At 41.8% G+C, this 24,731-nt stretch overlaps 1 protein-coding gene across 9 annotated transcripts in view; it reads right to left on the reverse strand.

Annotated features, from left to right (window-relative positions):
* The window catches only part of PROM1 (prominin 1), a 65,404-nt gene extending 40,923 nt beyond the window's left edge, over window positions 1–24,481 (reverse strand). For 8 of the 9 annotated variants that reach the window (XM_074822182.1, XM_074822175.1, XM_074822177.1 and 5 more), the window contains exons 1-3: window positions 24,335–24,481; window positions 17,586–17,991; window positions 1,135–1,193 (exon numbers count right to left, since the gene is read on the reverse strand). In XM_074822182.1, the coding sequence (XP_074678283.1) occupies window positions 1,135–1,193; window positions 17,586–17,805 (279 nt within the window). In that variant the 5' untranslated portion in view covers window positions 17,806–17,991; window positions 24,335–24,481. Of the gene's footprint in view, window positions 1–1,134; window positions 1,194–17,585; window positions 17,992–22,760; window positions 22,847–24,334 lie in introns of those variants that run through there. The other variant, XM_074822173.1, reaches the window with a different exon arrangement.
* Between the last annotated feature and the right edge of the window lie 250 nt (window positions 24,482–24,731).

Here is a 24,731-nt window from a genome sequence, read left to right on the forward strand (position 1 = left end):
ATTACAGCTGTCATTAGTCTCAAATTTCTCGTGATTTTCATAGTAGTTACTAAATCCTATACTCACACTCATATATACCACCTATGGTCTACTGGTTTTGTCCGAAGACTCTGCCAACCAGGTCCACCCCACATTCTTCACTGGGTGTACAGGCACAATCTGTGATGCACTGCTCTCAAAGCCCCACCAAACAAGCATACAGGATTGACAAGTCACTTGATGCAGCATAACAGCATCCACATGCTCGGATGTCATTCAGAGGTTATCAAGCTACTGGAGTGATAGGCTCATGGTCAGGAAGGCATGGAAGCACAAGGCTTTCCCCCCGTCAAATCTCAAGATCATTCAGGTCATCCTGATTCAAGGCAATAGCACAATGCCTGTATGCCAAGTTCCATACTCATCTTCCTGACTGGTACACCATACTGCAGGGACTGTAAGGAAGTAGCTCGTACGAAGTAACATGTCCATTGCATGGTCCTGGTTAAGGTTCCTACTGCAGGAACTCAAACAGTGACATTGCTTCAAAGATGGGGTACTGTCCTTGAGAACAGCCTAAAGTCAGATCCACATTATGTTTTATCTTCTCTTGCTACCAAGTACCCTACGAATTTCCACTGTAACAGGATAATCACAAACCTAAAGAGAGAATGGAAAATATCCTTGGTGTGATTAGCACACTATGTAAACTAAAATACACTTTATAAGTAGGCTATGGAAATTTTGTTTTACAAAGGCAGCAGAACCAGCATATAAATTCAGCTTTCTGAGAACAATAGCTGACACTAACATGAGAGCTGAGCACTAATGGTTCTCTCCAAATGTTTTTAAATAAAAGCAGTAATTTTCAATACAAAGAGCCTTCAGTCTTTGTGCAACAGACACCACAATCATATTACAGCTGGAATTTATAAGTTAGCCTTAACTATGCGTAGCTTCTTTACAGTGGCTTAGTATCTTTTGAAAGGTTCTGGTCCCAAATTCTGTATGAAACCATCACACACATCATTCACAAATGTCATTCTTGTATCCTGTTGTTATAGCCTTAAAATACTATTTCCTGTTTTAGAAACAAAACTGAATTTCAAAATAATTGTTTTCATTATTTTATGCAGATACACATAGACAATTTACCTTTTGATAATCGCCCTGTGTATTTCCAAACTTCTGCTGTGCTAGTTTTCTGATGAGATCTGAAAATAAGCAAGAATATTCCAGAGTTTTAAACATAAATAATAAAAACAGGGGAAAGAGGATGGTATGAATTCTACTGTTAAGTAGGCAAGATGAAATTAAGAACAGACATCAACAGAATTGGGAAGCACATAAGTCTTTCCATAAACCTGTCCAGTAACAACATGTTTAATCCACCGTATATTTTATGAAGTCACAAGAAGATAACCAGGTTATCTATCAATTAATCAATTCCCACTGAAATACAGTGAAGGTTTTCCGAGGTCATCCTCTGTACTATAGAATCATGACTAAAAGTTAGTCACAAATTTATCAATTACTTGGACAAAGTTCTGAGTATCAGTTTTGCTTCATGTTTACGACAAGTACATACATGCATACATACATATATACACACAGAGAATTAGATATACAACATGAAAAACAAGCATGTTAATGATAACTTCTTGATCAAATAGTACAAGGAAGAAGGCCCTTATCTTGCCAACATTATCCCAATTTTAATTTTTTTTCTTTCCTTTTTTTTGTGTCTCTGGACCAACCACCTCTGCATTAGAGTATGCAACACTGCCAAAATAAATCAGAAAGCCTAACACGTGGCAACTTACGGTGCATACAGCTCCATCTAACACACTCACTCCTAACTTATTCACAATATAGACAAAATACAACCATCAAAAAAAAAGGAAGTAGAAAGTTAACACAAATAGTGCCACTTAACATTACAGATACGATTTCACCACACCAGCTTCTTTCAGTATACCCCAGCCACCGCAACAAATGGATCACCAGCCTACCCCCACCAAGGTTTTGCCAATCCTACGGGAACTATGCTGCAAACTGTGGCTCCTGGTCATTTCTGTGACACCCTGTACTTGAAGAGAGGAACCCCCAGCTCTGCAGACCCTCTGACTCAGAGGGGCATCAGTGGCTCTGGGTGTGCTCCATGCTAGGTTATCTACAAGCAGCAGTGTTTGGACGTTTGGGAGGCAGGACTGTCTGAACTTCTAGTCTCCTCTGGCCAAGAGGAAACACATTATGAAGGAGCACACTACACCTCAAGGAGAAGCACTCTGTCCATCATGTTCATACAGAGCTGGACTATTGCCCCAATGGTACTATTGCCCCACTGTTAGTCTCCCCATACGCAACTCAACGTACTTCAGAAAAACCTCCTGTAAGTTACCTATCCTGGGGATCAGTAAAGGGCCTGTAGGTTCAAAACTGACTGTTCTCCTCCCAAAAAATCCAAGCCCTCTCAGAATTTATTGTAGCACTGACGAAATATCTTCAGTGAGTTCACAGGGGGTGTGATCTCACATCTCTCTAAGCCTGTATATGGCTCAGGAAAAGAAACCCCTAAGCAAGCTGCATCCATAGTCCTCCCTCCCCAACATCCTACAGGGAGAACATGGACTCGACTGATCTGCAAGTTGAAGAGATCCTGAAGAATTCCTTGTAGAAAAGTATGCCCAAGGAAGGAAAGCACACAACAGCGAGGTAACAACAGCTGTTTCAAGGAAGGTACTCTCTGCAAGGAAGATGCAGCCAGCAAGACTGACCAAAAAGTAAAATCTGTCAACATATCACTGGAGTCTCAAGCTTCAAATTATCCACAGACAGGAAGTATATTCTAAAATACAGGAAAAGTGCTAGCAGCAGATGGTCAAGGACTCTCTAAGGTGAGGCAACCTAATTTTGGAAAGACCATACATATGCTAGAAGATAAGGCTGAATCCCATAGTAACAGAAGTAAACCCAAAACATATGTAATAAGCACCTGGGAAGAACAACAGTTACATTCCTGCCAATCCTCTCAAGCTCTGCACCTTGAAAGTCAGGAGTCTGCTGAAGGAAAGGGCACACACCACTGCACAAGCAACTGATCCACCGCTGCAGCTCTGAGACCTCTCGCACAATGGGACCAGCAGAGCCCCCTCCCTGTATCAAAACCATCCCAGGCACCATCCATGTTTCTCTAGGAGTTTCAGTGTCAAGAAAGTGTACAGCCAAATGAGGCAGAACTATGCAAACCCCAAAAATTTAATTCACACTGGCTGTTAGACAATTTTTTTCTTCAGCAGAGGCAACATTTCTTTCTTCTTGTTTATATCTATATACCTATCAAATAAGTAAATTTAAGAAGCATTGGTGCATAAAATACATAATGCAAGGAATTTTCTCTACAGCTAAATGCCTTTTAGCAAGCAGGAGAAGAGAAGGGCTAAAATAACCCTTGTTTACATATTTATTCAACTACTTAGCATTGTGTGACAACACACCACAGAACAGCTGCTAAAGAGAAATTTCTACCAACTTTTATCGAATGCAATGGGAAGGAAGAAAAAAGGAATAGCTTCTGTGATCCTTGGTGGCATGGAGCAGTACAGACCGTCTGCATGTGGGCGGCCAAACACAGGAGCTGACTGCCCGGGACCCTGTGGCATCACCCTCCTTGATGCTACTCTGAAACCGAGCAGGAGAGCCTCCAGCATCCTGCCCTCACTTCCAGGCTGCTCCAAACTCAGAGGTTCATCTTGCTTTGGAAAAGGGTTGGACACAACGACCTCCGGAGGTCGCTTCTGATCTAAATTATTTCAAAGTTATCGTACAATCATGCTGACTTCTTATTATAAATTATTTAATGGAGGAGTGAAAGCACTGCCAGGAAGCATGTAACAAAGCTAAATCTTATTACTGACAAAAGCTTCCTTTAATACATTTCCTACTGTTGGGAATCAGCACAAGATAAAATTTTAAAAGCATGAGCCTTTCCTGTTAAATAAAAGTAGAAAAATTTTACCCATTCTTTAGTTGAGTGTGTGTCCCCATCATCAATTAAAATGAAAATTAAAAAAAACCCAAACATTTTACATCAAGTTTTACATACATCTATACACACATATATATTTATGGACATCTGTATGTATACGTAAAATTACTCAAGAGAAACAGAAAATATTTGAGGCTGGAAGTGACCCCCCCTGAGATCTTCCAGTGCAGTCCAAAAGCTCAGTGCAGTCACCCACTGCAGGTTACCCAGGGCCGTGTCCAGTCAGGTTTTCAGCATCTCCAAGGAGAACATCCAATACTTAAAAAAACAAAACAAAACCCACCCAAAACTGCTCTGATTACTTGTGATATGCTTAAAGTGCTCAGAATGTTCCTGATTCACAGTTTTTATTTATACTGTTTCCATAATTTATAGCCTGCCAGTAAAAAAAAAAAAAAAGACAGAAATCAACCTGAATACATTATGACAAACTGATGCAGAAAACAGCATTTTCAATGTGTTTTTGAAATTTAGAGGCTCTAAAGTCTGTTCATCATAAACTAAAACAGCTTCAGGTTTATAATAAACAAGAAAGACTGAAAATAGGTAGAAAAAGTTCCCACATGGATAACTTAAATAGTGAGAACAATACAGGTTTTATACATAGCGCAATGGCCCCTATTACACAGCCCATGTTTTCCTCTTAATTTTCCAGAATGTGAGATTTCTCTGCTGAATAAAGATTTACTACTTGCTTTGTAATGGTTTTTCAGAAGTAACATGACGCTTCAGGGTGTTTTTCTCACCAGGCAGCACACAGTGATTGACCAGTCTTTACTGTGAATTTACTATTTCAATAGGTTTCAGTATCAACTAGATTATAGACACGTTCCCAGCTAATTAGTTTCAAATTAAATGTGGAAGTCATATATATTTCCCATAAAAAAATAATTTTGGCTATAACTGCACGCGAGATTACCTGCAGTTACTCACCCACACATCTGTAAGCACAAACATGCCTTAGTGGTTTTGCAGTATCAAGAATCTCCCTGCTCACTGCAAGGGGGGGGTGGACTAGATGATCTTTAAAGGTCCCTTTCAACCCAAACTATTCTGATTCTATTTGGTTTTATGCACATTGATACTAGTTACTAGTGCAGCAGTTAAGGGTTAAGCGGGGGAACATCCTGTGCCAGGTACTGTGTAAACACAAGCATCATGTTTTCAGTTATGGCCACGCTGCTCATTGTATCACACTGAAGAGACACCTCAGCTCACATTTAATTCAGCCTGTGATTTTAGTTTGCTTTTATGAAACACCTTTCCTCCCTAGCTAGAACATCTCATCTCTAGCATTCAAATAAGTTTTTATTTTAAATTGAACTAAGGTAACTCCACACAACTCTCATCTGCATTATTGGTACAGTACCACCTTGAGGCTGATTTCTGTTTCAAATATAAAAGTGCTAGGAAGGTGTGATAAAGCAGCCATGTCCTCTATTTTCAAATTAACGGGATTACTTCTGAAATCTCGGCTTGACCAGCTGCACACATTGTTTCACAGGACCAGTAATCCAAGGCTTTAGCAGAGAACACATTTTATCACTGGGGTTAAAGAGATTTACCTTGTGAGGCTCATTTACACAGCTAATTACATTACTGCTTTGCTGTCTCCTTCCTGCTCTCATCACACATGCGAAATGCCATCTGCCCTAGTAAATCTAACTAGCCAGATGAACTGTTAATTTACCAATGCAATTTGTGATGAAATATTAAGCACCTCTGAGGAGCCCCGGTTAACAAAACACAATCACCAACTCCTGCATTGCACACATATTGTGTACATACACGCGGTATCTCATTACCCATACAAGAAAATGAGGTTAGCACTAGGCTTGCTTCTTAGAACTGCTCTACAGAAAGGGACAGCAAAAATAATAGAGATTTAAAAATAAGCTGTCTGGATATTAAGTACCAACACAAATTAATTACAAATTCTTCTGCCAAGAAAGCTTTTCAAATCTAGGTGACAGGAAAACAGTTGGAGTAAAACCTTTGGGAATGCTATGCTTCCTCTTCACTCAAACAATTCCATTGAGTCCATTCAGTTACAGTGCAACTCCAGCATTAATCAAATTATGCCAGAAATTAGTTTATTTCTCATGCATAATATAACATATTAGGCTTCTATTCTGAAAAGGACTTGAAGCAAACCAGTAAGAACCATGACTGAAACATTCATGTCACACTTAATAGAGATTTTTCAGAACAGGGGAGAATTACATAGATAATATACATGATAAATTAATAACTGCTTTACTGCTATCTCATTCTAATGCATATCATAGCATTTCTTCTCATTCCCCTTCATCTATAACAGAGTCAATGGACTACACACACACACTGAACAGTTCAGCATCTCTCTGAATATGGGTCAGTTTGACCACATTTAGTGTCATAAGTAAGTAGCAATAATTAGCCTGAAATTAGTTAATTAAAATGACTTCAAGCTTCGATTTTTTCCTCTCTAATTATGACTCAGACTAACAAATAATTCTTCCAAGTACAGGAAAACCAGGAAAGCTATATTAGCCTTTCAGACTTCCCATCAGAGATAAAAACCTTTCAGGTATCTTATAGCAAGTTTTATGGCAAGTTCACTTTATTGACATTTTAAATACTTGCTTTGGCTTGAGTGGGCCTTTGGTTGCTTCCCCAAAGTTAGAAAGCCTCTAGCCATTAGCCTTTACTATGGCCAGACTTAGCTCCCATTGAAGAGGTCTCCTTCAGCAGGTAACCCATGGTCCTCCCCTTTACTGCCACATAACACCTCTGCTCACTCTTACTGTAATCACACAGCCAACACTTGGCTCTGGTTCCACTGCAGAGCAAGGTGGGAGCTCAGGAATGTTGATGGCCAAAGAATCCACCATACACGTTGGTGCTGAGACTGCAGAGAAAGTCCTGCTGCATTGCTCACCCCATGCTGCCTGTCCTCTTTCTGCAGAGCAATAAGAAAACTCACTCTGTAGGCCAAGTGGGAAGTCTCAGAGGCGAAGGGATCTTCTCATTTCCCACACAGTAAGAGACCACTTTAGTCCACAGATGAGGAGTCTAATCCATGCATTCATTCATACAGTCTAGACCATTCCTTTCCAACTCCAGATTCAAAAAAAAGGGTCACTCCCCTCTTTACATCTCCCTCAGACAGACTTGGGCCATAACCCTTGGCCCCAAACGAAGCAAAAAACCCAGCCTTCTCAGATAAATTCTCCCCACAAATTTTAGACAAGCTACCTCTTTATACAATTCACAGGTTTCTTCCTTGAGCTACTGGAAACATCAGGCTGGTTCAGCTTCCACTCTCCTGCTCCTCACAAGAGGCCACTCTGGCCTTCTTCCCCTTGAGCAGAACTCCCAAGTGACACCTACCTTCCCTCGCTTCTGAAGCCCACAATCAAGACCACCTACTTACACTACAGAGATGGTGAAAGGAAATTTTCTGTTCAATCACCTGTTTATTCACCTGCATTAAAGAAATAATGTGCAAAAACTATAGTCTTAAACCATCAGCCATGTCTTTGGACAAGAAAAAGAGGCAAGTAAGAGAGGAACCTTGTTGCTGCACCTTACCACTGACGTGCAAAATGAAGCCCTAGAACCTGTTTTTCTACAATGGCTGGAAGAATTTGTTTGAATGGAGGTAAAAACCAACAAATACATACTAAACTGCCTCAGTATTTTAACTTCTCATCTCATCTGCTACTGCAACCTGTCTTTTCACCTGCTTCTGCCTTCAGTATGCTGTTTCCTCTTATCAACACGATCATCATCCATTTCCATTCCCTGACTCCGCATTTGTTAATTACATGCTGATCCTACAGTACTCTGGCTCAGTCTCAAAATCCAACAACACACAACATGACACAAGTGAAAACATAGTAAATGCATTTTAAGGTCTTGGCAGACTTGTAAAGCACATACTGCTTTATTCATAGTTGAAAGGACAAGCTACTAGACCACCTAGAATTGAGTCTTGGCTTATACTGGATGCAGTGAGGGGCAATGTGAGGGGTAGAGCTGCAATATGAAGTAGGCAATGAAGAAATGAACAGCTATGAGCCAGACTGAAACTGTAGAAGTGGTCTAAACAGGGCAAGCTTTAACCAGAGGAGGCTGCATTAACCAGAACATGAAATTAAAAGGAGATCCCCTTTGCATCGCTCCTGGCAGAAAATACCATTGATCCACTGAAGATATTACACAGCAGTGGATTAGATAACAGTAATAGTTAACTAACTTCATTTGTGCACACAAAAAGTTCCCCAATTTCCCAAAAACGTGGATTAAAGAAGGGAAGTCTTACAGATTTAGCTTCCTCAAGGTTATTATTAGTCAGGAAGTCCAAACAGGTAATTTAAGTCTTCCACAGAAAATCCTCACACCTTACAGCTGCCCCAAACTTGAGTTTACTCCTTTAGTGCAGTCACATTTTCTGTTCAGGCACATTCTGCTTTCCATCAACACGCACAATGTTAAAAAACCTGGTTGGGAAAAGGTTTAAAGAAAAAAAGAAATTGCCACAACATTGACTGTTACAGGACACCTAGAGTGAAAGATTTCACCTTTGAAAATAACCTTTGTAGGGACTTTCTAGTTGTTTTTTGCTACAAAGTTAGTTCTGTTCCTTCTGAAGTTTTGGAAAAAGAACAAAAAGGGACAAATCTTTAGAAAAATCTTTGCTTGGGAAGGCTGCAATAAATTTGCATGTATCACATAGACAAAGTCAAGTAGAAAGCTTTGAAGAAATATTCCACACATAGAAACTGCATTTTCTCATTTTCTGAAGACAGCAAAACTTCTGTAGCACATTGTTTATGCCACAGCAGCTATTTTTTGCCACTTACTTTGTTTGGAGTAGCTACCTAAAGTTCTCTCTAGGCCACCATCTGGTAAGGATTTACGACAGATTATGGATAAAGATTTTGCTTGGTGCACTGTATATGCTTGCCTGTTTTAGCACACTTCAGAGACTGAGCAACTTCTTGATAGTGTGGGTTGTGTAGACATATTGGACTTGTAACTTTGATCAAAGTAGTAAATATTTAGACTGGATGAACAGCAGCATTTTTCCTACTCCTTTCTTTCCACAGAAGTTACTGTAAACTGAGGAAAGCACAAAAAATCCTCTCATATTGAATTATTGGGAATATGAACACATCACAGAATCATAGAATGGTTTGGGTTGGAAGGGACCTTAAAGACCATCTAGTTCCAACCCCCTGCCATGGGCAGGGACACCTCCCACTAGACCACGTTGCTCAAAGCCCCGTCCAACCTGGCCTCGAACGCTTTCAGGGTGGGGGCAGCCACAACCTCTCTGGGCAACCTGTTCCAGTATCTCACCACCCTCACAGTGAAGAAATTCTTTGTTATATCTAATCTAAATCTACCCTCTTCAGTTTAAAACCCTTACCCCTTGTCGTATCACTACATGCCCTTGTAAAAAGTCCCTCTCTGGCTTTCTTGTAGGTCCCCTTTAGGTACAAGATAATTGGGAACAACATGCTGGAATCCCTTTGGTACCAGCTTTTAATTACTTCAGTGACTGGCGTTCTGGCAGCTTCACTGAGATTCCTCAGGATTCCCTCTGTTTATCCATTTCTGCATGGCCCACAATTTTCCACATATGTTCAATAACTGTGGTGCACATATTGGTTCAAACTACTACAGAGATCACACTACTTCACTCAAAAATCAAAGCAAAAGTTGCTACTCTGAAGAAAATTAGGCCTCAAGTTTGTATTTGTTCTGTACAGGTACACCCAGGCATCTTTCAGCTGAGTTAAACAGCTAAAGCAATACTCAGTAGTCCTAAGAATATTCATTCACCACTGTAATCATGGTTAAAGGTTCACAAAAATAAAATCATTTGGTATACTTTCAAATAAAAGAAAGATCTTGACTATGTTATGATGCAATACAGGTCATAATTTAATCACAGAACTGGTTTTAGATGAAAAGAAATATAACTGTATTGCAAAAAAGCATCAAAGCAGGTTTGTGGGGGTTTTTTGTAACTGGTAGGCTTACACTAAGATGTATATACTGATAGATTAGTTAGTTTAAACTACAATAGTTGACATTTGTGGCAGCTGGTTCCCCTTCTCACAAGAAGATAACTTGCTTTTGGAAATGGTAGAATCATACTCAAAAGCTTTAATACCAATATGGAAAGATTTAATACTGTTAAAAGGATGACAAAACCCACTAAAATTAATACTTACACATTTATTTTGCTCCAGGAACTTTTGAATAGTGCATATTCACTTAGAAAAAAGCATCACTTTTGTTAAGATCTAGAAGTTACACAAAACATCTTGAGAAGCAAAAAAACACAGTGAGAAAAAGGGAGAGGAAAAAAATCTAATTCTCATAGTCTTTAATGTAATTAAACATTGAATATAAGGATTTGTTGCAAAGATCTATCAAATTCTTATTACTTTGGCTGACATCATTCAAGTAAAAGCCATCGCTGAACAAGACTTAGATTTTGTTGCTCTGTAAACAACCACCTAAGCAAGCTGTCAGACAAAAAATGAGAGGGCTAGGCTAATGTCATCTAACTATGATGGTCTATAACAAAGAAGAGAAAAAGTCAAATGATTGTTTTGCCAATAACAGGCAGCATCCATACAGTATCTCATGTGATTAACTCAAAACGCTTCATAACAGCCAAGATGAGGGAACTGAGAGGTCCCTTAGAGGCTTGTGAAAACATTATTCTAGTAAATTCAGTGATATCCCCTCTCTCTCCTCCCATCAGTGCCATAACTACAAGTTAGAAAAGAGAATGAGGTTCAACACTATGTAGATAGATAAGCTTGTAAAAATTAAATAGAGGGAGAGGATGGACAGCACTGTAGTTGCCATTGTTAAACCAGGAAAATCATTGAGCCCCAGAAGAGTAGCATGAAAACCTCTAAGATATCTGCAATCACAGATAATTTTCAAAGAAGCTCACACACAATACATATTACTAGAGGATGTGGCTGACTCTAAACCTCTTCCATCCCTTCTCACCATACAAGATGCTGTACATATGCTCTGGAAGTCTCAAACAAGCTTTCATGCCTTTAGTGGTTTACATTTCCTGTTAATAGAGGGAGGGCCTTCTTCACATCGGGTACTCTGTGATTGTGCACTGGCATCTGAAAGGCAAAACTTAGGCTTTGACCAAGTTGATGCCCAACATGCTTATCTCTTTGTTATGAGATAATAAATGGGGTGGGCAATCTTTCAGAGAAGTTAAGAAAGATGAATGCACGCAAAGCTTAATTCAGTGTTTTATTGTAATTGCTAGTAGACACACACCACGCTACATTCAACATATCTAATGTTACCACCCCCACTACACACACCACACAGTAGTACTAATTATCTAGATACATGCATTTTTAGGACATGGTACCTTTGCTTTTTTCTTTAAAAATACATAAACTCTATCAACAAGGCTTCTTTACCTAGAATGATGAGCAAACAACAAGGTCACCTTCTGTCACAATACCATCCTGTATCTCCCACCCTTCCCTTACTTGTAGTCAGCATCCCCGAATTTAGCTGCACCCAGCTTATCCCCCGCACACTGAGGCAGGGAACACTGCTGATCAGCTGTTTGGTTTTACCTTCTGTCTCCCATTAATGTCTATAGACAAACAGAACAGGATCAGGATAGTTTCAAGCACTGGTCTGGCACTTCCCATGCTGTAACTATCAGCAGGGTCAAGTCAGCACCTCACCCAGAAAATGTCCAACCCACTTCCCAGGAAACATTCCCAACAGACAGAAAGGACATAGTTGCCTAATTTGGAAGGGGTGGAAGGCAGTTTGCGTTTGGGAAATAAGAGCTGAGTCTTAATATCACACAACTGTAGGCCCATTTTATTTATTATTATAACCTAGTCTCCAAAAGGCACAGTACTGCTTGAGGTGCCCTCCAGCCTATTACCACAGTCATCTGTGGTAATGCCACTTCTGAACACTCTCCTCACAGAAAGTAACCCAACTGCCTCAAACTTTTCTTGAGGCTCACTTTCAGTAGTTTCTCCCTTCTGTCCCAATACTGTTGAAATTGTGAAGCTGAATTGTCATTTTCCAATTGCTGTCAAGGCATGTTTTTTCTCCTAGGCACAGCTGGCAGGCTGTACCAAACCAGATCAGGGCAAGCATTGAGGATACTGTAGAGAAAGGATTCCAGATATGTTTATAGTGCAAGATTTTCAGATGATTAGCTATGCTACATTGATTAAAAAATGACTTGCATATTTTCCACATAACACCTGTCTGCAAGAAATTCCTTGTTTATGTAATCCAAAAGAAGTGGGCAGGAAGACAGAGAAGTGTTAATGTCTGCAACTGTAGTTTTCTACAGCAGCCTCTAGTAGATAATCTGTATAAGCCTCCCCTCCCTAAAACCTGTCTCCCTCCCCGTTCACAAAAAAAATCCTTTTGACAAGCAATCTATCAGTCTGCAGAATAGTTCAGTGAAAAAGGAATTACGTTTTTGACGACTAAGAAAATAAAAAAGCAGGCCTTAAATCTGCTTCAGAAACATTCTCAGAGTGTTTTTTGTTTACATGGGTATGTCATCAAGCAGAGCATCTCTTAAGTTCCCAGCATGAAGTGAGCAATGAAGTGAGCAATGCTTTTTTAAACACTATTTCCTTAAATGTATACAAGTGGGCAGAGAAAAGAAGAGGCTAATTTATTTTGTATCTTCCTGCTGCTCCATCTTCCCCAGTATTTCAGTATTTCCAATGTTAGACACAAGACACTTCTTTAAATGTATAGAACATATAAGCAAAAAAAGGAGCACTATGAGTCCGCCTTCTTATTCCAGTTCTACCCAAATGACACCACCACTACTTGCTATATATAACTTCTGTCACCAAAACCTGCTTTTTTGATACACACACTTCAGCTACTACTGTAAATTCACGTCACAGCCCTAGCCACAGTGCTGGAAAAAAGTTACAGGGATGTGGTGGAGGCACTGACTCTACAGCTTACTGAAATTGTCATTTCACCATACGGTTTAGCCAATCTAACAGCTAACTAAAGGGCAGGTCTTGAACTTCTTCCCTTCTTCTCAGTTCCTGCGCCAGCAATTGCATCTGTGCTCCTAATCCAACTCCCAGATGTAAGCTTTAAGAAAACCAGCCCACAAGCACGGGGGGGGGTAGCTGTCAAACACCAGCTTAAAAAAAAAGAAGTTTATCACACCAGTGCAGTTTCACACCCAAACTAATTCTGAGACTTCACACAATTGGAAAAAGGATATTAATTTAAGTTTTTATAAAAGGTCATAATAACTTTGGGTACCTGAGCAGTATCTTACGTTGCTAGACTGCAGCACCTGCACATAAGTCAGAGCTCAAGTCAGAGCCAGAGCACAGGCCTTTCACCACATGCTGGTGTGGACATGTCCAAGTTCCTTGGAAAGTCTCAAGTTTAAAAACAAAAGGGGATTACCAAATACATGTAGCTGAGTTTAGTTCCAGTGCTGCAACATCCAGACACGTGCAATTTTTTTCTGTAGGAGAGCTGTGGAAGATTACTAACAGGAAGCAAAACTAAAGTAGAAACAGGCAACCAAGAACTAAATAGTTACAAAAGGCAAAGAAGTTAGTTTTACACATACAAAAAAAAAATCTGACTAAATATCAGAGTATTTAGCTGAGGCGGTGATAAAGTCTTTTATTCGCTTTAGAATCTCACATCCAACACAGCTAATGTACCAAAAAAACCCCAATATCCTAGAAGCTCAAACCTACCTACAACAACAGTTTTGCATATGCATTTTCTATTACAGCTATACTAGCTATCAATACACTGTTTATTTTCACATCAAGTTATGTGATTTTATTTAAAAAAATGTTAAAGTGTTTTAATTGCTGAATACACTCGTGTGAGATATTAATTGCAGAGACAGGGGACACAAGACTAACTTGCTGAACTCCCCACTTAGCAGCTGCTTTAAAGGCTGACCAGGTGAGGAGAAAGGAAGACCAAAAGGGATCAGAGACAGGACTTTGCATTAAAATAGTCAAGTTCTGATCCCCAGTCTTATGCTCAAACTGTTCAACAAGTGAAGACTCCACAAACATAATTGAGAGGTGCAGTCCAGGCTTGTTCTTGTTCCCCACAGACAAATAGTACATTTAACTTTTCACACTATGTTTTGCCCAGGAAGTATCTGCATTAAACAGTTGATTTTTATGTTAAAGTTTTATTCACGCTTACAGCGGAAACAGGGTTATCCAGAATAAAAAGCAGAAGCTGGAACAAAGTAGCTGTAACTTAACATAAGCGGCACAGTTGTACTGCAATACATTCAGGTACAACAGAGTACAGTAAACAGGCCTGTAAGTTTTTTGTCTTATTTCACCTAAAAATAGGAGGAGTGAGAGCTTTATTCCCAGCTTGTTTTCTTTGTGAACTCTTCACATTTTGTTACAAGCTGTGAAGCCGAAGACTTGTTGTGCACATCCTGCAAGCAAGTGGAATCTCAGATTAACATCATTTTACTGCAACTAACAACTGGTTTCCATGGGAACAAAAACAAAACCATAAAATATTTGTAACAGCCAGAGGATCATAGTGACCATACTCTGTCTACACCAAGTCCACATCTGAAGGTCTCCAACACAACAGGTGACATGCACCATGTCACAACCATGAACTGACTTAATAAATTAATGCTTCAGTTTATGACAAATTCTAAGAGAAAAACCGACAATTTGTTTCATTAGATGTCCTCTTAGCTGAGTGATAGAAACAACTTGTACTTTCCCTGTTATCATCAATTTATTGTCAGTGGTGCTATTAACAGGAAGAAATACTGATGCTCTATCCTACACAGTTCTCAACAAAAGGAGTAGTAGCACCTTCAGCTCCATTTTACAAATGGAGAAACCAAGGCACAGCAAGATTAAAGTGACCTAGTGAATCTCAGGTAGCTAATCAGTGACTAAACACAGTCTTTTCCATGCCAGTGTATCATTAACTCAAAGCAGAGGCTGCTTCCCTGCCTAACAGTTTCCACTTAGGGGTAACTTCACTCCCATTTACACCAGTACATCATCTAGCGAGGACAAAAGTATTTGACTGGTGGAGTTGAAAGCAGAATCTGTTTACACTCACTGAAGCATTACAATTAGGTATCTTAGTTCAATTTTTAAAAACTAGTTTCTTGCCATATCCAAAGAGCACAGTGCTTGCCTTAAAGATTCAGCAATTGAAAAAAGTCTTAAGGAGTTACAGTTCCTTGCCCTGGTTCTGTTACTGTGCTTTAAGCAAGCACTATATTTAATCCCATTAATAATTTACCTATTAAATCTAGACTAAGTTTTATGTCCACAAACTAGATGGCAGGAACAAATTTAGAAGTAATTACTTAGATTTAACCAAAAAAAAAATCTTACAAATATTTCTTGACTGATTTTTTTTCCTTTAAATTAAGCGATCCTTTTCAACTTTTAAGTAACATACAAGAACATTTAAATAAAGGCTTAGTAAGCATGCAAATACTTTAAGAATGTTTCCCAAAGACTCGTGATGTACTTCATGTTTTGCTTTACCATAACAGCATAAAGCTCATACTAGCTTTCTTCATAAAAGGCGTATCTGGGACTGAAGGAGTATGAATGTTAGTTACACTGTAACATGTTCAGCTCCATCAGAGCTCTACTGCAAGCACAAAGATGACTTGTGAAGGCAGGAATATCTACATGCAATTTGACAATCCTGTCACTTTTTTTTTCCTCACAGCTATGAGTACTAACAGTAGATTGAAAAACCAAACATCAAATATTTCCAAGTATTAGGAAAAAGTATAAGACTATTAAGATCAAAGGTCTAAGCGATTGATACCAAGTCCTGCACACGAATCACGCTTCTCCTCTATGTTATGGTTCTATGCAATACACCGGGACATCAACCTGGAGCTAACTCTTCTGAAGCACCAGCCCAATCGGAATGACAAAGTTCTGAGTTTGAAACATCAAAAGGCTTGCTTTTTGTGCCCATTTGCTATTATGTTTATTTTCATCCCTGAATCAGAATTAACTGTATTTCAAATTGGCAGTTTAAAAAAAAAAACAAAACACCACATTTCAAATATGTAACCACACCATTAATACACTGAATATGAAAATAGAACAGCATATGGCAAAAGAGATTATGGGGATTAACCAATTAAATGGTATGACTCAAACCAACATGATCCGTCAAATCTGTATTTTGCAGTGAGGTATACAGGGGCATGGGAAAAAGACCTCACCTGATGCAAATAATGAAAGCCAAACTTATAAAAATAGCTGATTTGGCAAAAAAGTATCTGCAAGGAAGGAAGGAGAGGTATGAGATGTTCAAAACTTACACGCCAAGAACAAATGATTTACTTCTGGATGACTTTTTTCTCCTTAATGCTGGATTTCACAACACCTACTCGATGCAGAACTTGTCACAAGCAGTCCCACAAGACTATAATCTTGATCACAAATTCTATACTCAATAATTATTTACATGCTTAGGATCCATAATATTAAATTTGACTTAAAAGGTTACAGAGCAAATTCCTGTTAATATAAAGACATAGTAAACATCTCACTGAAATCAAGTTTCCACAATCATAAGAGAACATTCAAGCATGTCTTCGGCAGAACAAAGGCCTGTTTCTAAGAGCTGAATGCAGATAACAATGCTAACATATCAGATCTCCGAGAGGCAAATAGTTCATCTGCGTATTTAATGGCAGGAAGAGGCCACAAAAGCAGAGGTATCTGGAAACAGTGCCTCGAAAAGGTGACATTACTGTCAGCTTCATGCAACTGCCCTCATTACACCTTGTGTAAGACCTGCTCAGAAGGCAGATCCTGCAGGGAACAGGCCAGGATTCTGCTCTCCTGGTTAACACCTGGGACTCCAGGCACTTGTCTAAATAGAATTCATTCATTCAAGTTCATTTGAGCTCAATCTTCTACAGCTATTCAAGAAATGTCAAAAGTACAAGCAAATAATAGTTCACAGGTATCGCATCGGGATGTGACCAAAGAATTTATTTAAGACTAAATTACTGAAGGTTTTAATATGTAAATTTAAAGATGTACTATAAAATAATATAAACGCCTTTCATACACAGTTACAGCTAAACCACCAAAAGGTATCAGTTACAAACCAAAGGCAACCTTAGATTTTATTAAAGATTCACCTCCATATAATTTTAAGTGTCAGTATTATACAAACACATTAGCATTTTCTTTTAAGAGCTAAATGAAGCAAGAAGCGTTTTGGAAAATTAGGAAAATTTGGAAAATACAACTACCACAGCCACAAACACACAGAGTTCCCAAAAACCACCTTTAATCAATGCAACCTCAATAAGCACACACTTCTCCGACATCCTAAATTTTCCTTTAGAAGAAGGGATGACTCATAACATGTGGTACTAACAAAGCCCTTCATATCATTTACTTCCAGATTATGGTCTTGGCATCTACAATAGGACAAACATGTCAATAACAAAGCTTTATTAAAAAGAAGTAGTTTATCTGCTTACCTTGAGGAAAAGAATTTGGCTGCACTAAGTACAGGAATGAATGTACTATTTTAAACAAAATTCCTATTGGCCCAGGTTCATGGTATGCACCTGTATCATACGTCTTGGCTGGTACAAATCCAAAATCCAAAGTCCCAGGAGGTGGCTTGTATATAGGCTGTACCTCTGAAATTGTACTTCCACAAAGCAGCAGCAGCAGCAAACAGAGTTCCACAGCCATTGCTAGCAGTATTCATAAAACTGGAGGTAGAGATATTTGTTCCACCAAGTCCAGAAATCTTCAATACATTCACTTGAGGGTTTGCCTTCTAGCCAGGAAAAGGCTGGTGTGCCCTCACACCTTTAATGTATTCTTGCTTCGAAGTGGTACAGAAGCCTCTTGTGGAAATGACTCAGCGCACCATCTCTGGCAAAAACAAGAAAGAGCTCATTAAAGTGTGTGCAAGAAAACAGAAAAGTGCAAGATAAGCTGCAATCTTCTTTGGAAATTGAACATATCAATAGTTGTAAAAGCAAGCCAGATAGGATAGAAAAGAAAAAAAGGATTGAGGTTTGTGAATAATATGGTCAACTACATACAGTGTACTTGAAAGAGGGGAAAAAACAATTATGCATAGTTCCAGGTCAGTGAGTTTTCAAAACCAAACAAAGCTGAGCATTGGGACAGCTCCAAGGGAAACAAAACTAAAGGGACAATGTATGAATTACACTTCTAAGCACAATATGTCATGCCACAACAGTTAAACAATGCATTTAATCAACCACCTGATGTTACCGTAGTTGATAGCAGTTACTACAAGTCATATCATCCTGTAGCTTCTTTAATCTCAGCCTTTCAGTAAAACCTTCTGGATGTCAGCTACTCTAAATCATCACTGAAAAGTTAGCAAAAACAAAAGACCAACAGAATTTCACCCTCCTGACAGGTAACAATGGGTGTCAGTAATTACCTTCTATTAACTCAGACTGTCTCAAGGCTCTCCTTAGGAACTGAAGAAGTCAACTCTTTTTATTCATAGCTTGCTAAAGCTGAGTATCATTAAGATGACTCTGGATGCTTACACGTGTTTAAGAATGTTCTGAATCTATGAAGTCACAGCAGTTTAATCAACCACCACTTCAGAAACGTAAACAGAAACCCCTTTGGGTTTCCAACAAAACAAATGACCACACTGTCATCTATCTGTGGCTAGTCAAGACTCCTTCACTTCAGCGTGGGCCATGGGGGCCTTCAAGGAAACAGACAGAAAAAAAAAAAAAGGCCAAACAAAAGGCAACAGAAAACTTCTGCTTCTTTCTGACTGGAAGCCGCACATACTTGAGTGTGCCAGGGATCACCACACTGACCTTCTCACCCAGACTGGCTTATCTTTGAAATGTCTTTGGTGATCTACCAGAGTGCCACTGGTGGGGACAGCTGGGAACACACTGCTCGTAACAAGCCGCCCACTTCAAACTGGGGAGCACTCAGCACAAACTGCCTTTGCTTAGCATAGTTGTGTCTCCGTCGCCTTTTTCAGCAGCACAACCCAACAGGAACATTTTAATCTCCACCTTGGTGTTCAGACCATTCACTTGCAAGAATGACAGCAAACACCTCACACCCTCAGCCAGCCCAAAAATAACACAAACACCTCACAGCCTCGGCCAGCCCAATCCTACACCAATACCTTGACTTCCAAGGTGCTTCCAGGTCAAAGGGATGCTGAAGACAAAAGACTTAAAAACCAGTAGTAAGGTGAAACTTAGGTCTCTCCCATGCTTTATGGTCTGGTAAAACACAGCCTACCTGTCTGAAAACCAGTATTGACTTGCAAGAAACCATGTTGCATGTTTGTTTAGTAGTCCACACTGCAATCAAAGGATAGATCAAGAAAAATATGGAACAGAGGAGTACAAGACCCAATCAAAGAACTAGAGACAGTTTTGTTTCTCTGAAGTCCAATCAAGTGAAGAAGAAAAACTCAAATCTATATTTCCCCCTCATGGCTTGTGAAAACCAAGAAGAATGAACAGTAATAATGCTATGAATAGCAGAATTATCCAAGGCTTATTCAAAAAGGCAATGTTAGCAACCACTTTGAAATATGATGCTCAACACAGGAGCACAAGAACTTAGAACACATCAAACCATGAGTATTTTCCTATCTGGAAAAGAATGTTTTGTTAAAGAATAATGAAAGAAAAAAAGTCCAGCCCAAAAATATTTTTCTTCCTTCAATTTTTTTCTTGAGATTACTTTTCTTCAGCCTAAAAGGTATTTTTCAGTGGAATTTTCTTTCATGCACCTATTACACACTAGGGCTGAACGTAGAAATGGTCAGAAACTGAAAACTGCTTAGGCTGCAGTTTATTCTCAAATCTACAGAAACTCTATGGGACAAAATGTCACAAGACCAGAACTAAGTGAAAAAAAAAAATATTTTGCTTTAATAACAGAACAGTGAAGATTGTGCAAGTCTAATAGAGTACAGTTCAACTTAGTTTTCTTAGAAAAACTGTTCAAACTTTTTTCAAGTAAAGTTTAGTTTTCCGGAGATTTCTCAAGTACAGTTGCAATACTTCAATGAGTCGGGAGAAAAAGCTCACCTATGGTGATTGAGCCTTGATTCCAAAAGTTAAGAAAACAGATATAAATGCATGCAATACAGGGAAATGTTAGATGTGTTTGTGAAAGATGAAACTGAGGGGAAGATGGCCTCCCTAACTGGTGTCTTAAATCAAAGCTAGAAGACAGGGCATATGTTCTCTGTAGTGCATGCTGTTACACTAGAGAGAGGGCAGAAGAAGAGAAAGTACATACAACTTTTGTTGTTGTTATTAGACTTTATGTTAAGGACAATTTAAAGTGTATCTAACTGTTCAAATAGGCAAATAAAACACTGTCCTCCCAATATAGAGAAATAAACACTACGCCTGCTACAAATGTGAAGTCATGTATTAATCAAGACATAAAGCTGGCATACAAGACATAATACTGGTTTTAAGACAAAGACACTAATGAAATTGCTAAGGACACTACCTGTACTGCAGGTACAAACAATATCCTGCTAAGTGGTGACTCATTATTAGCTTTCAATTACAAAGACTACCGAAGTCTCCAACTCTTCCTAATTTCCAGTTAAGCTTTTATAAAGTTCAGAATTTTTCAGCAAAGCAGGTGGGTTTCTTGCAAATCAAAGAATCTGCAGAATTCTGACCACACTGTCTTCCTCTCCCTCTGTGGAGAAATATATCATGACAAACATGGTATATATAACCTTACTGGGCAATTCCTCCAGGCTGACACCAGATCTTCTCCACACTACATAAAACACTTCATATATTTTCAAGGTTACGTTAATAATGACCGGGAACTTGCAGAAACACTATGAAACCTGTAACTCAGGACACCTCTGAGCATTCAGCATGTACTCAACCTACCTAAAAATAACTCCGATGTAAAAAGCTCCCAGCAGTTATCTTGGTATCCAAAAGAAACTTAGCTGGGAGCATATCAGTAGTCAAATATGCTAGACAAAGAGCATTAAAGAGGAAAAATCTATCCGTGAAATTTGTTACTGTGAGAACTGCAAGAATGACACACACACGAGTGACACATATAAAGAGAATTACATAGCAGTGTTTCATTGCAGCATGTGGCCATCTCATTTCCTCAGAAACAGCGTGGCATCACTACAGTCAGTGAGCTACAGTAACTGCCAGTACAACTCTCCCCAAGTTCAAGTAAATAGTGAATGAAAAGAAGCTGTGTGAACCTTTGAAGTGCTTACATTAATTATCAAAGATATCCATTTCATTACTACATTTTAATTAAAAAAAACCCACAACCCCTGTTAAGTACTTAATGAGATATATAATAATGTAAGTGTATAATAATTTCTGTGTGGTTTGCAAGTGTCCATCTTTAAAAGACTACAGCTTTGGCTTTTTATTCTGTGGTTGTCACTAACATTCTACATGTACAAGCCACTAAACATAATTCCTGGGGTTTTAAACACTACCTGTGCAGAACATCATCATCCTTCTACCACGTATGATACAGTATTATTGTATCTCTGATATATCCTACCTGTTATTAAAAACATTGTGGTATTTTCCGAAACCAACAAAGCTTCAGCAACTCCACTGTATGTTTAAGAGGGGGAAGGGTAGACTGAGCAAGAGATGCAGAAGAGTTCAGCAACTGCTTCCATGATATATTAATTCTAAATAACAGAGTTCAGAAACAGCATGGTGTCCAACTCTTTGTTTCAACAGGACTGGCCTCCTTGTGTTTAACACTGCAATCCATGCAAATACAACACTGCAGTGCAGTGATGCAATGATGATTAACCCTGTGAACTGAAACTCAATCAAGCCAGAGGCTAGACTGCTAAAGCTCCATGTGGGAGCCTGCTAGCAGTAAACCAGGATGGGATGAGATGGTGGAAGATGCAGTTGTCCATAGGAAGCCCACACAAGGGATCCGGCTATGTTTGTTACACTTTTTAATGAGTCATTTGAAAATCTAAGTCCACAATCCCCTTGAGTGAGGTTGCTCAAGTGAGAGCAACCACCAGAAGAGCGAAATCAATTAAAACAGCCACAAAACCGATAGCTACAGGTAGACTAAGGCTCCTAAGTATGCATTAAAAAAAACCCCACACCACCGCCTTCCCATTCAAGAGACAAGTTAGATGCTGGCAAGTTAAAAAGGTACAGTTTTCTGTTACAAGATCTGTCCTAAGCCTACCAACAATTACAACCTGTTGCTATAGGAGGAGTAAGAACCAAATAAACTTAATAAGCACTAGGGAGTGCAGAACAGAGTCTGGCAGCACTGACAAAGACCAAATAGAATCTTCCACATAAGGTAGCCTCAGTATGCACCTGACATGCTTGCTATATGCTCAAAATGAGCAGCTGCTCAAGTCAGGAAAAACTGGATATTCGGAACCCAGTTCACTTTGAACAGGTATTTAACTTGAAAATAAATAAATCAACACCAAAAAATCGTGCTGTTTTACAAGTCACATCCATTTGCAAACAACAGAAGCAGACCTGTAAAAATTCCAAGTGAGGTATCGTCCCCAGAGCATCAGCAGGTCTGATTTTTAGCTGACTGCCCAAACGTTTAAAGTACATTTTGAGTAATTGAACAAAACAAAAAAAAAAATTAAGTGATGCATTTACCCTAGTATTCACAGAGCATTCCTTGTGAGAGCACTTTTCAGCATCACACAGAAGATTTTAACACACAGTAAAGCCAGCGCATGAGCAGGCAGTTTTTTGGCAGATGTGAACTGACGAGGGCTGAGTACATGTCCCAATACCAGGGTGCTGCGACAACAGACCCCCCGTACTTCCACGGGCAGACCAGGTCTTTCCGTCGTCGTCGTCGTCTTTCCCATTACTAAACCTGCAGAGACCTCCTCCTCTACCACGCTGCTAAGTACTTGATCTGCAGACTGCATAGTGGCCCGGGTACCGCAGCTCTGCCTCTGCTGGAATACCGACCGATTCGGTAGTTCCTCCAGCAGCTCCCCTGCACGCGTGTGCAGAGGAAGACACAGCGCGCGTTTGCTACCCCCAGCTGCCCCCTCCCGCCGGCTCTCGGATGAGCTCCCCGGCTCGCAGCAGCGCTCACCCCTAACGAGAAAAAGGTTTGACCAGCCGGGCTGGGCTGCCGCGATCTGCCCAGGTGCAGACTGAGCAGGAAGCCACCAGCACCGCCGCCTCCCTTAACTCCTCCGAGGCGGCACTGGCCGCAGCGCGCCGCCGTGCCGAGAGGGGCCCCGGGTGGGAGCGGACGGGCCCCTCTCCCCGCTCACATCCACAGTCTCGCCGCAGAGCCAAGGCACGGTTTTGCCTTCCCCGCCGCCGCCGAGCCCGTGTCCAGGCCAGCACGGTGGCCCCCTCCGCCTCCGCGGCGCCGCTCAGGCCCCACCGCCCGCTTCCCCCCGCCTCGCCCCGGGCAGGTGCCCTCAGCGGGCGCCCTCCTCCCCGCGGAGCGACTCCCTCTCCCCGGAGGTTTCGGGGCTCTCCCCGCCCCGCTCCCGCCACTCCTCTCTTTCCAGCGGGCAGAGACTCCCAGCCGGCCCCCGACCCCTCCTTAGCGCGCCCCGCCACACGCGGCCCTCCGGGGAGGGAACCCGCTTCGCTCGCAGCGGCCGCGCCCGCCGCCCCGCTCTCCTCCGCGGGCGGGGCCGCCCTCGCTCCCCGCGGACCGGCACACGCCGCCCCGCCGTGCCGCAGCCCCTTCCCCGGGCCAAACCCGTCCCTCCCGCAGAGCCCCTGCCCGCCAGCCCGCTTCCCCGGCTCCCTTAGCACAGACCGGCCCCTCTGTCCCCGCCTCACCCCACGCTCTCAGGGCCGGAGCTCCCGCCCCAGAACCTCCATCCCACCGCTCCCCGCTCCCACAGGTCGCTCTCCCAGCCTCGGCGAAGCCCCCCGCACCCCCCCGGAATCGCCACCGACCTCCTCCCCACAGGCAGGCCCGCTCCCTCGGGCGCCCGCCTTCCTCGACGGCCACCCGCCCCCCCCCCCCCCCGGCTTCCCCTCACCCGCCCGCCGACACCTCTCCTCCCGCGGGGGAAGGGCCCCCCTCCTGCCCCGCGGCCGCGCTCTCCCGGCCAGGACCTCGCTGCCGCCCGCGGCGGGAGCAGCCGGGGAAGGCGGCGGAGCCCCACCCCCAGCTGCTGCCTTCCCGGCCCCGCCACGGGCAGCGCGGACCCCTCCTCACATACCCGCCGCCCGGCAGCACTCACCGGCCAAGCGGGGAAAGCGAGACGGAGGCGGCGGGGCACGGTCCGGCCCGCTCCGCTCCGGCTGCCGCCTCAGAGCGCCGCGGCGGTGGCGGTGCCGCCCGCGCATGGATTATGGAGGGCGGGCTCTGCCCCCGGCCCGGGCGGCGGGACCACCCCGACAGGCTGGGGCTGGAGGGGGGAGGAAGAGGGAGGAGCGTGAGGGGTTTAACCCCGGAGGGACCCGCCGGGTGAACGGGAGCTGGGGAGGGGGTCGGAGGCTTCGCGCCGCGGCTATTTAAAGGCGGCCGAGCGGGTCAGACCGAACCCGCACCGGGCGGGAGCACACAGCGATCGGTGACCTGTTGCTCGCCAGACCGGCTGCGAGGCGGGACCGGCCCCTGCCCTGCTCCCGGCCGGG

Source organism: Strix aluco, chromosome 4, assembly GCF_031877795.1.
Source record: "Strix aluco isolate bStrAlu1 chromosome 4, bStrAlu1.hap1, whole genome shotgun sequence".
In the NCBI taxonomy this organism is placed as follows: domain Eukaryota; kingdom Metazoa; phylum Chordata; class Aves; order Strigiformes; family Strigidae; genus Strix; species Strix aluco.